Genomic DNA, 12,389 nt, shown 5'->3' on the forward strand with positions numbered 1-12,389 from the left:
ACTACTGGAGTCCCGCGATCAGTCCCCGGAGCTGAAGAACGGGGAGAGCTGTGTGTAAACATGGCTTCCCCGTTCTTCACTGTGGCGGCGTCATCGATCGTGTGATCCCTTTTATAGGGATACACAATCGATGATGTCACACCTACAGCCACACCCCCCTAGAGTTAGAAACACATATCAGGTCATACATAACTTCAGCGCCCCCTGTGGTTAACTCCCAAACTTCAATTGTCATTTTTACAATAAACAATGCATTTTAAATGCACTTTTTGCTGTGAAAATGACAATTGTCCCAAAAATGTGTCAAAATTGTCCGATGTGTCCGCCATAATGTCGCAGTCACGAAAAAAAAACGCTGATCGCCGCCATTAGTAGTAAAAAAAAAAAATTGATAAAAATGCAATAAAACTATCCCCTATTTTGTAAACGCTATAAATGTTGCGCAAACCAACCGATACACGCTTATTGCGATTTTTTTTTTTTTTTTTACCAAAAATAGGTAGAAGAATAAGTATTGGCCTAAACTGAGGAAAAAAAAGTTTTTTTTATATATTTTTGGGGATATTTATTATAGCAAAAAGTAAAAAAATATTGCATTTTTTTCAAAATTGTCGCTCTATTTTTGTTTTTTAGCGCAAGAAATAAAAACCGCAGAGGTGATCAAATACCACCAAAAGAAAGCTCTATTTGTGGGAAAAAAAGGACGCCAATTTTGTTTGGGAGCCACGTCGCATGACCGCGCAATTGTCTGTTAAAGCGACGCAGTGCCGAATCACAAAACCTGGCTGGGTCCTTTTAGCTGCCTAAAGGTCCGGGTCTTAAGTGGTTAACAGCAGCAGTGTACATGGGGCCTTAGTGAGCTCCCAGTGAAGTGCAGCTTTAGTGGCCTACAGGGAGACTAGGAAAGAGGTTTTATTGATTCCTCGATGCAGATCTACCTTGATGTCTACATATTTTTAGTAGGTTTTGCATCCTCAAAGTTCGAGTGTAAAATCTTTGTACTTTGTATTATCTATCAATGTGCTTGTAGACTCCCTGTCCAGAAAAAAAGTCTAATGGGGTTTTGACTTTTTAAATAAGAATGGTGAATCCTTTTATATTGGTCATTGAATCCTCTACTTCTGATTCCTCCATTTAACTATAACTCTAAATTTCCACTTTGGTATTGTCTAGATGGCGTGATGGTACAAATAACACAGGACATGATGGAAGCATTACGGCAAGCTTTGAGGAACAAAAAGGACTTCAGGATAACATGTGGTAAAATCGACTCTGGAGATTTGTCCGAAGAAGTCATTATCCAATGGGTGGAGCCTGAAGAAAAACAAAATAAAGGGTATATTCAGTATGCAGATTCTTTAGATTGACAGTTTTCTTTCATCAAACTTGGCAGTCTTCATTTTCTGCATTTTACAGCTGATTCCACTTGTGATGCGTATCTATCTATCTATCTATCTATCTATCTCGCTATCTTTTTTATTTTTTTTATTTTAGGTTTTTAAATTCAGTTCATTCAATTTGCTAAGTCCCTCTAGCTTTCTGTATCTCTGCTTACAAACACATGCATCTCCAGTGTTTCTCAGCTCCATCTAGTGGCCATAATGTGGTATTTTTCTAAAGCCCATAATAATAAAATAACATTCGTTCAGAAAAGTAATCAGCTTAACCCCTTAAAGTGGAGTTCCACCCATTTTTTTATGTTTGTCTGTGCTGCATGCCCTAATCTCATAGTGTTCAGAATGGACAATTTTTTTTTTTATTTTGTTGCTTGTAAATACCTTTATTTTGTAGTCCTTCATTACTTCCTCCTCCTTATTAGCCTAGGCTATTAAGTCACAAGGCTATTCGCAAGGGTTTCTGGGATAGGCATCATGTATCCCAGTAGTCCTTGCAAATAGCCTATTTGCATAGAGAAGGGGCGGCAACTTCCTCTGACACTCCCGTTGCTTTGGAAACCTGACTGAAACCTATTACATCGCTTGTGCAGGACTGAGCACGTGCGAGATCTGCAAGGCTGAAATCCTGGAAGTCATACAGTCTGGCTTCATGATGCCCACACTTAAGATGGCCACGGTCTATTTCTAGATTATAAACTAACTAAATGCTCTAACAACCTAACAAAACGGACCTTGGTTTACAGACTAACTTTACTAGATTACATTAAGCTTGTGTATTACAGGGGTATTTATATATAAAAAGTGAAATTGTGGGTGGAACTCCCCTTTAAGGACCGCCTCACGCCGATATACGTTGGCAGAATGGCACGGCTGGGCACAATCACGTACAGGTACGTTGCCCTTTAAGTGCCCAGCCGTGGGTCGCGTGCCGCCGCGCTCGGGACCCGGTCTGAAGCTCCGTGACCGCGGACCCGGTCGCCACCTGTGTCACACGATCGGGTCACAGGAGCTGAAGAACGGGGAGAGATGAGGGTAAAAAAAGCTTCCCCGTTCTTCTCTGTGGCTTGTCACTGATCGTCGGTTCCCTGTCATAGGGAACGTCGATCAGTGATGTCACAATCCAGCCACGCCCCTCTACAGTAAGAAACACACAATAGGACACACTTAACACCTTTAGCACCCCCTAGTGGTTACCCCCCTTTTCACAGTTATCAGTGCATTTTTATAGCACTTTTCACTGTGAAAAGGACAATGGTCCCAAAAATGTGTCAAAAGTGTCCGATGTGTCCGCCATAATGTCGCAGTCATGGAAAAAAAATTGCTAATCGCCGCCATTACTAGTAAAAAAAAAAAAATATATTAATAAAAATGCGATAAAACTATTCCCTATTTTGTAAACGCTATAACTTTTGCACAAACCATATTATATTTTTTGGGGGGATATTTATTATAGCAAAAAGTAAAAAAATATTGCTTTTTTTTTCTAAATTGTAGCTCTATTTTTATTTTATAGCGCAAAAAAGAAAAACCGCAGAGGTGATAAAATAGCACCAAAAGAAAGCTCTATTTGTGGGGGGAAAAAAGGACGCCAATTTTGTTTGGGAGCCACGTCGCACTACCGCGCAATTGTCGGTTAATGCGACGCAGTGCCGAATCGCAAAAAGGGGCCTGGTCCTTTACCTGCATAATGGTTCGGGTCTTAAGTGGGTAAATAACTCAGAAAATATACATACAGATTCACTCTATGAATGGCTGTATACATTTTGTATAAATCCGCCTCCTAAAACATTTTATGTTGCTCCTACAGCTTTTCCAGTTAATGGTTGAACTTAAAACCTTTTTTTTTTTTTTCATGCTTCTTTTCTGCAGAATCGTAAGCCCGGTTGATGGCCAGTCTATGGAAGGAATTCCAAGTGAAAGCATATGCCAGGAAACTGATTTTGAAGCTCATGATAAAACTGTAAAGTGTACAGAGGTGAGGAGTGGCTATTTGTTGGGTCATACCTGACATAGGAGTATGGTTGTGACAGATCCATTGTATTGGATAGTTTGAGGAAGTTTGTATTGTAGTAGAACTAAAGGCAAAACTTTTTATAGTTCTGTATAGTGGCAAATCTTTTCCACACCTGTCAGATTTTTATTGCTGTCTGTGTCTTTGTTCGGAAGATTTGCCTTCTTTATTCTATTTAATGCCGGGAGTAAAAGAAAAAAAATGTTTTGGAGTTGTCGCTAGAACTTCTCACTTTTGAGGGATTTCCTCTTACTTTCTGTTTTTGGCTATGGACAGGAAGTGACGGGGAATTGCCCCAATGGGGCACAGATAACATGAAGGGGATTATAACCTTCCCTTTAATCTATCCAAAATAACATTTTTCCTTTTGGTTCTACTTAAATGTACGTACATGTTACCTACCGGTCTTCTACAGGGGTCCCCGACTTACGAACGCAATAAGGGCTGTAGGTTTGTTCGTAAGTCGGAAGTGCTTGTAAGTGTAACTTCCGTCTGTGCAGGGATGTGAGATGTTCCGGCTTCCGCCTGTGCAGGAATGTGGCATGTTCCGGGCGCTTCTGGGGCTCTTCTGGCCATGCAGTACATGAAGTACTGCAGTGTGGAATGTGGCAAGATAGCTGCTCGGAGGTATCCGGGACTATCGTGGAGCACAAGCAGCTAGCATTGAGGCCTGTTCGCAAGTCGGGGACCCCCTGTACAGTAACCCACGGCACCCAATTAGATTTCAGGTTGTCATGGGTTGAATTACTAAATTAAGTAATGAATGATTCATTCTTGTTTGTTATAGGTTACTGCTCTTTGCATATTGTGTTTTGCCCTAATTGGATGCTCTTAGCTGAATTTTTTAGGACCTCCCAAGACCAGAGGAGGCCACACACAAAATTGAGATTTTTTGGTTGAATAAGGCTGGGTATACACTAGTATATTTTCAGTTCAGTAGCAAAGGTTAAAATAGCCAGCAGCATCTTGGAGAGTCAAACTGCTGTTCTCGCACACAAGCAGTGCCCTGAGCAGAATTCATGTTGAACTGGATATTTTATCCCTCGCTGCAGCCCTTTAACTAAAAAAATCGAAATAAAATAAAAAAACAGGGAATGTATTACTATATATGCATTGCATCCTGATTGATTGATTGTATTACAGTAATAAAAATTTAAAGCTAAAGCACAATACATTTTTTTGTTTTTTTTTGTAGGTGTTTTATCTTCTTAGAGAGCGTGAACCCTTCAGCAGTACAGCTCATATTCAGTTTGCTAAAGAAATTGCCACAGCGTGTGGAGCTGCCCTGTGCCCACATATAAAGACCTTGAAGAACAGAGGAATGAATAAGATTGGACTGCGAGTCTCTATGGATGTTGACATGGTATCCCTTCATAATGATTTCTGCCATATTTCTCAGTTTTTCTAAAGAATGTCATAAGTATTGAATTTATGGTAGATTTTTCACCTTGCAGGCATATCAAACAATTATTTACCTTATGGGTGCAGACAGGATTAGGGCTTCCTGATACTTATTCCCTTGCAAGCTGAGCTCTCTTCTGTTCCTTAACCGGTTAACGCCCGCCGCATGTATATGTACGTCCACAGAATGGCACGTACAGGCATATGGGCGTACATGTACGTCCCTGCCTTTCCTGCGAGTCGGGGGTCCGATCGGGACCTCCCCCGGTACATGCGGCGGTCGGAAACCCGCAGGGAGCGATCCGGGACGAGGGCACGGCTATTCGTTTCTAGCCGCCCCCTCGCGATCGGTCCCCGGAGTCGAAGATCGGGGAGAGCCGTATGTAAACACGTCTTCCCTGTGCTTCACTGTGGCAGCTGCATCGATCGAGTCATCCCTTTTTATAGGGAGACTCGATCGATGACGTCAGACCTACAGCCACACCCCCCTACAGTTGTAAACACACACTAGGTGAACCCTAACTCCTACAGCGCCCCCTGTGGTTAACTCCCAAACTGCAACTGTCATTTTCACAATAAACAATGCAATTGAAATTTATTTTTTGCTGTGAAAATGACAATGGTCCCAAAAATGTGTCAAAATTGTCCGAAGTGTCCGCCATAATGTCGCAGTCGCTGATCGCCGCCATTAGTAGTAAAAAAAAAATAATAATAATAAAACTATCCCCTATTTTGTAAACGCTATAAATTTTGCGCAAACCAATCGATAAACGCTTATTGCGATTTTTTTATTTTTTTTACCAAAAATAGCTCGAAGAATACGTATCGGCCTAAACTGAGGGGGAAAAAAAATGTTATATGTTTTTGGGGGATATTTATTATAGCAAAAAGTAAAAAATATTGCATTTTTTTCGAAATTGACGCTCTATTTTTGTTTATAGCGCAAAAAATAAAAACCGCAGAGGTGATCAAATACCACCAAAAGAAAGCTCTATTTGTGGGAAAAAAAGGACGTCAATTTTGTTTGGGAGCCACGTCGCACGACCGCGCAATTGTCTGTTAAAGCGACGCAGTGCCGAATCGCAAAACCTGGCCTGGTCATTTAGCTGCCTAAAGGTCCGGGGCTTAAGTGGTTAAAGGAAGGTCCCCCTATGGGATTTCTTCCTCCTCTTCGACCCGGCTGGTCAGTTATTTTGCCTTTTTTTTTTCTGAAGCTTCTGCCCTCAAGGAATGAGTAACTTCTTCGCTACCTGAACTCATTCTCTCAAAGATTTTGGGGTCCTTGGGGTTTTTATTGTACAGCATCTAGCATATGTCCTCACAAGTTGGAGGGCCGCCACCTATTTTTCTGGTCTCGATAAGCCCTCATGTTTGGCTACATGTCTTCTATTGATCCTGTAGGCCTGTTGCCATTGTTTTGGCTGTTTTGTTGGCCGTCTCAGGATTTGTTGCTTGGCGATATATCCTGGTCTAAGAATAAATTCCTGTGTCTTGTACTGTACAATGAAGATTATAGGCATTTTGACCGAATTGTAAATTTTATGTGTTTGAGTACAGGACACAGGTCTTTCCCCTCTTTCCTCTAAGATCTCCTCCTTAGCGCTTGCGAAAACAAAAACTGGAGAATAATCAAGTGAGCAGGCTTATATGGGTACAATGGGGGGGCATTTCCCAGCAAAGCTTTTCTAAGTGTCCAATTATCTGAAGGTACACAGACAGAATTCTCACCGCTCCAGGTGAGCCTCGTGATGATCAGGGGTTGTTGAACCACCAGGGTGCTGGCAATGCGGTAATGGCAAAAAACAAAAGAACAAAAGCTGGACAGCCGCACTCCAAAGGAATTGATTCTTAGATGTGCCACTACCTTCAGATAATTGCAAAAAACAAAAGAACAAAAGCTGGACAGCTGCACTCCAAAATTTTCTTTAAAAGAGATGTCTTTATTTTCAACTGTGCATACAGTCACTGCAAGCCCACAAAAATCAGTATGGCCAACGTTTCGCACTGGCGTCAGTGCTTAGCCATGACTAAGCACTGACGCCAGTGCGAAACGTTGGCCATACTGATTTTTGTGGGCTTGCAGTGACTGTATGCACAGTTGAAAATAAAGACATCTCTTTTAAAGAAAATTTTGGAGTGCGGCTGTCCAGCTTTTGTTCTTTTGTTTTTTGCAATTATCTGAAGGTAGTGGCACATCTAAGAATCAATTCCTGTGTCTTGTACTCTACTCTGAGACTTAGAATTTACAGGCTTGTGGGTTATTTTCTTTCACAAAAGACTTTATTGGCATAAAATCCAACATATAACAACATTTTCCTTGGTTGGTTACATTGCATGGTAGACAAACAAGGAAATAGAAAAACAATACATAGCGGCATGTAGAGACATGCATCACACACTCAAGCAGGTAACAAACCTAATGTCCCATAAAATTGAATGGAGAAACGAAAGACCAAGATTTGCCCATCAAAATGTTTCTGGGTGGGTAGGGTGACCATGGTCAGAATGTACTAGTAAAATTGCCAGGGCTTATATCCGCAAAGTTGCATGGCCAGGGGTATCCCCATCAGGCAAAATACCTTATGAACAGTTAACAGAAATAGAAGGTAACGTAAAGGATATGATGTTTCAATGACAACCATCTCGGCCCGTTCTACACCTGACGGCCTGATAAAATTATGGAATAAAAGTAAATGAGTAAGAAGGAAACGATAAAAAGGTAAAAGAAAAGGAAAGTCCAGTATAAAGGAGTAGAATGAGAGGAAGGGGGGGGCGGGGGGAGTCCACGGGATGTGCGCGCAGGTGAGCAATCCATGGCGCTTGTAAGTTATTTTCAACCATATTAAAGCCTAAGTGCAGTCAAAGTCAAAAAACGAACAATCGGCACAAGGGGCTGTGCTGATGTAGCTTCTTTTGCTTAAAATCCTTCTCCATTCATGCCCCACCCTGCTGCCGTTATCTTTTGGTGCAGCGGGGATTAGTACAACTAAGGGGCTGTCACAGGCTCTCATTAAGAGCCTGACTATGCCTTTCCACCCAGCTGCTCCATTTATAGTAGCTGTATTACAGCTTTTATGAAACTGTGATATAAATGGAGGGGACGGAACCATCATATGCTCATTCTCAGTTCATAGATACTTTTTCTTTCTCGGAAGCTGTATGAAGGATGAAGCTGGGCAGAAAGCATAGCCAGGCTCTCTTCATAAGAGCCCCTGATGGCCCTTGAGTCAAATTTAACCCCCACTGCACCGGAAGGTTATGGTAGCAGGGGTGGGGTGGGAGGTGGCATGGATGGAGGAGGATCTCGACTAAAAGTAAGAGGCATCAGCACAATGGACATATCCTGCTAACTGTAAGCTATGTCCCTTGTGCAGATTTTTCTGTTTTGGATTTTGGCTGCACTTAGGCTTTAAATGGTGTATTTTTTATTTAAAAATACCTGGCAATCCTCCTATAAAAGACCTTTGTTCAGGCACTTTCTGTTATGAGGTATGTTTTCTAATTGCGATCCTGGGTCACACTCTCTTGTGCGCTTTTTTTAGTGGTAACTACAAATGCAGTGTTAAGACATTGAGCAGGCATGATCTGCTGCTGACACTGAGCAATGATGTGACGCTGACAGTCTGTTAGTATATGTAGGCAGGAAGGGAGGAATAGATCAGCAGCACAGATATGGAAAAAAGGATAAAAACAAGGTGAAAACCAGCATCCTATTTAAAATAAACATGGCACTTGTTTGATTTTTATTATTACAGGTACTTTTTATAGCACCTCCAGTGCTATATATAAAAAAAATATATACAAAAAAAAAAAAAAAAAATATATATATATATATATATATATATATATATATATATATATATATATATATATATATATATATATATATATATATATATATATATATATATATATATATATATTGCGCTAAAAATAGTGCCCTGAAAGAGCCGCTGCTGTCTCTCAGCATCTTTGGAGCGGTGAAGGAGCGGTGTCTATACCGCTCCTGCCCATTGAAATAAATGGACACCATGGCTATACCGCTGGCAAAGCGCTGCTGCAGTGGCACTTTGCAGATGGTATTGTGGGGGAATTTGCCCACTAGTGGCCGAATACCCCCACAAATAAGACGGTAAAGCACCGCTAAAAATAGCGGTGCTTTGCCGCTGATGCCTCAGTGTGAGAGACTTCTGTCCTCAGGGAATGAGTAACTCCTTTGCTACCTGAATCCATTCTCTCAAAGATGTTGGGGTCCTTGGGGTTTTCTTCCCACAGCATCTAGCATCTGTCCTCGCAAGTTGGAGGGCTACCACCTGTTTTTCTGGTCTTGCTAAGCCTCCATGTTTTAGCTTGGTAATATCCAGTTAGGATTTAGCACGTACCTTGTGAAAGATGATTGCCACTCCAAGATACAGGCAGTTTACCTTTGTCCTAAAATTCTCACTTTCTTTTGTGTGGCTACAGTGAGTCATTTTGTGGATATTTATATTGTCCTCCTTTTTTTTTCCTATTAGGTGGAGTATCGAGCAGGATCAGGAGGTCAGCTTCTCCCCCAAGTTTACCTAAATGACCTAGACAGCGCTTTGATTCCCGTCATCCACAACAGGACATCGGACAGCAGCATATTGCCTTTGGTGATAGAACTCGTTTTTTACCTAATAGAAAGCCTCAGTTAGCATAAACATCTATACGTGGCCTGTTTTTTATGGCACAGATCGGTCCGATCCGCCATCTCAGACTTTAATATTTTCTTCACCAGCTTCTTAGTCAATTAGCCTCCATATGCAGGAGAGCAGAATTTTCATGTGGCGATTGTGCACTGCAATGCATAAAATGGCAAACTTGCACCTTCAATTTAAATCCATGCAGTTTGTATTCTCACATTCACCATCATTTCAAGGTAAAATGTTGTGTACAATGGACACCATTCTAGCCACAACCGAAGCAAAGACCGAATGTTTATATTAAATCTTTCTGTTAAAAATCTGAGCTCAGTACAATATCAGCTAGAGGATAGAATGAAATTGTTGTGCACCTTATTCACTGCCAGGCAGCGTAAACGTATAAGCACATATTATACTTCAAATATGTAATCCCCTGATCATTAGAAATTTGTACGGGTGTTTATTTTCCTGTATTCTGCTTGGTGCCAGTGTGTGCATCCTAGAGTGACCACAATGTTCTGGTATTTGAGCATTTAATCAATTTAAGCAAAATCCTTCAGTTCAGTGTTGGCTACACGGATCTGTTGGCTACACGGATCTGGTGGCTACACGGATCTGTTGGCTACACGGATCTGTTGGCTACACGGATCTGTTGGCTACACGGATCTGTTGGCTACACGGAGCTGTTGGCTACACGGATCTGTTGGCTACACGGATCTGTTGGCTACACGGATCTGTTGGCTACACGGATCTGTTGGCTACACGGATCTGTTGGCTACACGGATCTGTTGGCTACACGGATCTGTTGGCTACACGGATCTGGTGGCTACACGGATCTGGTGGCTACACGGATCTGGTGGCTACACGGATCTGGTGGCTACACGGATCTGGTGGCTACACGGATCTGGTGGCTACACGGATCTGGTGGCTACACGGATCTGGTGGCTACACGGATCTGGTGGCTACACGGATCTGGTGGCTACACGGATCTGGTGGCTACACGGATCTGGTGGCTACACGGATCTGGTGGCTACACTGAACCCTGTAAAAAGGACAAACACTATTTTGTTGAAAACATAATTATTTTTTTCCTATAATTAATGTGCCAGTTTATCTGAGTAAGTAACTGATAGGCACATGCCTTCATTGTCAACATTAAGACCCCTTTCACACTGGGTCGGTTTGCATGCGCTATAATGCTATACATAGCGCCTGCAAACCGACCTGAAACAGCCGCTGCTGTCTCTCCAATGTGAAAGCCCTGAGGGCTTTCACACTGGAGCGGTGCGCTAGCAGGACAGTAAAAAAAAGTCCCGCATCTTTGGAGCGGTGAAGGAGCTGTGTATATCGCACCTCCACCGCTCCTGCCCAGAGGCGCTTTGCGGTGGTTTTTAACCCTTTCTCAGCCGCTAGTGGGGGGGGTAAAACCGCCCCCGCTAGCGGCCGAATAGCAACGCGAAATTGGCGGCCGCCCAAGTGTGAAAGGGGCCTAAAACCAAACCGAGCTTTTAATTCAAATTGTCTGAATACATTCTAGGTGCATTAATACTAAAAGCGTGCATAGTCTTATGGTTTGTTTTTTTAAGAGAGTTGCCACAGCCTGAGTAGAAAAGCCTGTCTCCTGCCAGCATTCTGTATAGAAGGACCCCTGTTCTCTGTACTTAGTGATTTGTACATCTCAGACATGAAATATAAACAAAGCTTATCCCTCTATAGTGTGTGCTTGTCTCAGTTGAAAGCAGTAAGTGTAATTTTTGTTTGCTATTTAGTTTCTCTGCTATCAGCATGAATCAGTTCTGACAAGTTTTCTTGACACACGAGAAAAATGGTGGCAGGGGGAGCTCCAGCAGATTGACAGCCTCAGCACTGTTGCTGGGTGAAGGGGGGGGGGGGGGGGGGGCTTTGTGTTTCTTCCCATCCATTCCCTTCCCTCCAATCAACTCTGAGTTTTGCTCACTAAACTCTGCAGAGTTTAACTTCAGCTATATACCCCCTTTTTCTGACAGCTCAAACATGCCTTCAAAATTCTTTGGACGTAGAGAAGGCAGCAGATAAACAGCTGCAACTTATGTAGCATGATATGCTTTATCTGTGTATCACCTGAGGCCAGTCACTTCACTGGGTAAATATAAGGGATTACAGTCATTTTAAGCAGTGACTTCTCTCCATCATGCCCCCTGCTGAGTTAGGATTAGAGTTTTCCAATCAATAGTGAGCCGGATGCTGGCAAGGGAAAGGCTTTTCTACTCAGACTGTGGTGGCTTTCTTTAAAAAAAAAAAAAAGTAAGACTTTAATCATCCTTGTTTTATGCACCTGGGATGTGTTTAGATTTTTTAAACTGAATGTTCACCTGGGCTGTAAAGTGTTATGTTAGGTGCTGGCATTAGTGTGTTTTTGTTTTATTACATAACCCATGTGGCTCATGGCATTTAACAAATAGCCAACACATCTATAGGAAATAATGTTGTTCATAGGGGAGCTCTAGAGTTCTCACTTGCAGAGCCCTTTCACATTGGGGCCGCCCGTGAGTTGGCGGTACCGCCGTGCTTTACCGCTGTTTAAGCGACGCTTTTCGGCTGCTAGCAGGGAGCTTTTAACCCCATAAAGGGTTTAAAAACACCCATGTTGCTGCGCTTCCAAAATGCCTTTTAGGCGCTTTGGAATCGCTGCCCAGTCTTAAGGTTTCTGAGTTTGATAACGGGACGGTTTATTGAAACACTGGTGCAATGATCATTATCCGCTTCTCTGTTAATATGTAACTTATTCTGTTTAGCTTTACTGGTGCCCTTGCAATCACACTGCTGGATCAGTTTCTCCTTAATAGTTGAATTGTGCTTTCCGTCTGACCGGGACTTCACGGAGGTGCTTTGAATGCTACATTTTTTATTTTATTTTTTGTATTATTAAACAGAATC

At 42.2% G+C, this 12,389-nt stretch overlaps 1 protein-coding gene across 2 annotated transcripts in view; it reads left to right on the forward strand.

Moving 5' to 3' along the window:
- The window catches only part of ZFYVE16 (zinc finger FYVE-type containing 16), a 74,752-nt gene extending 63,998 nt beyond the window's left edge, over positions 1-10,754 (forward strand). For both annotated transcript variants that reach the window (XM_040341591.1, XM_040341593.1), the window contains 4 exons: positions 1,174-1,336; positions 3,267-3,372; positions 4,604-4,771; positions 9,324-10,754. In XM_040341591.1, coding sequence (XP_040197525.1) covers positions 1,174-1,336; positions 3,267-3,372; positions 4,604-4,771; positions 9,324-9,485 — 599 coding nt within the window. In that variant the 3' untranslated portion in view covers positions 9,486-10,754. The remainder of the gene's footprint in view (positions 1-1,173; positions 1,337-3,266; positions 3,373-4,603; positions 4,772-9,323) is intronic.
- Positions 10,755-12,389: the final 1,635 nt, after the last annotated feature.

This window comes from Rana temporaria, chromosome 1 (assembly GCF_905171775.1).
Source record: "Rana temporaria chromosome 1, aRanTem1.1, whole genome shotgun sequence".
Lineage (NCBI taxonomy): Eukaryota > Metazoa > Chordata > Amphibia > Anura > Ranidae > Rana > Rana temporaria.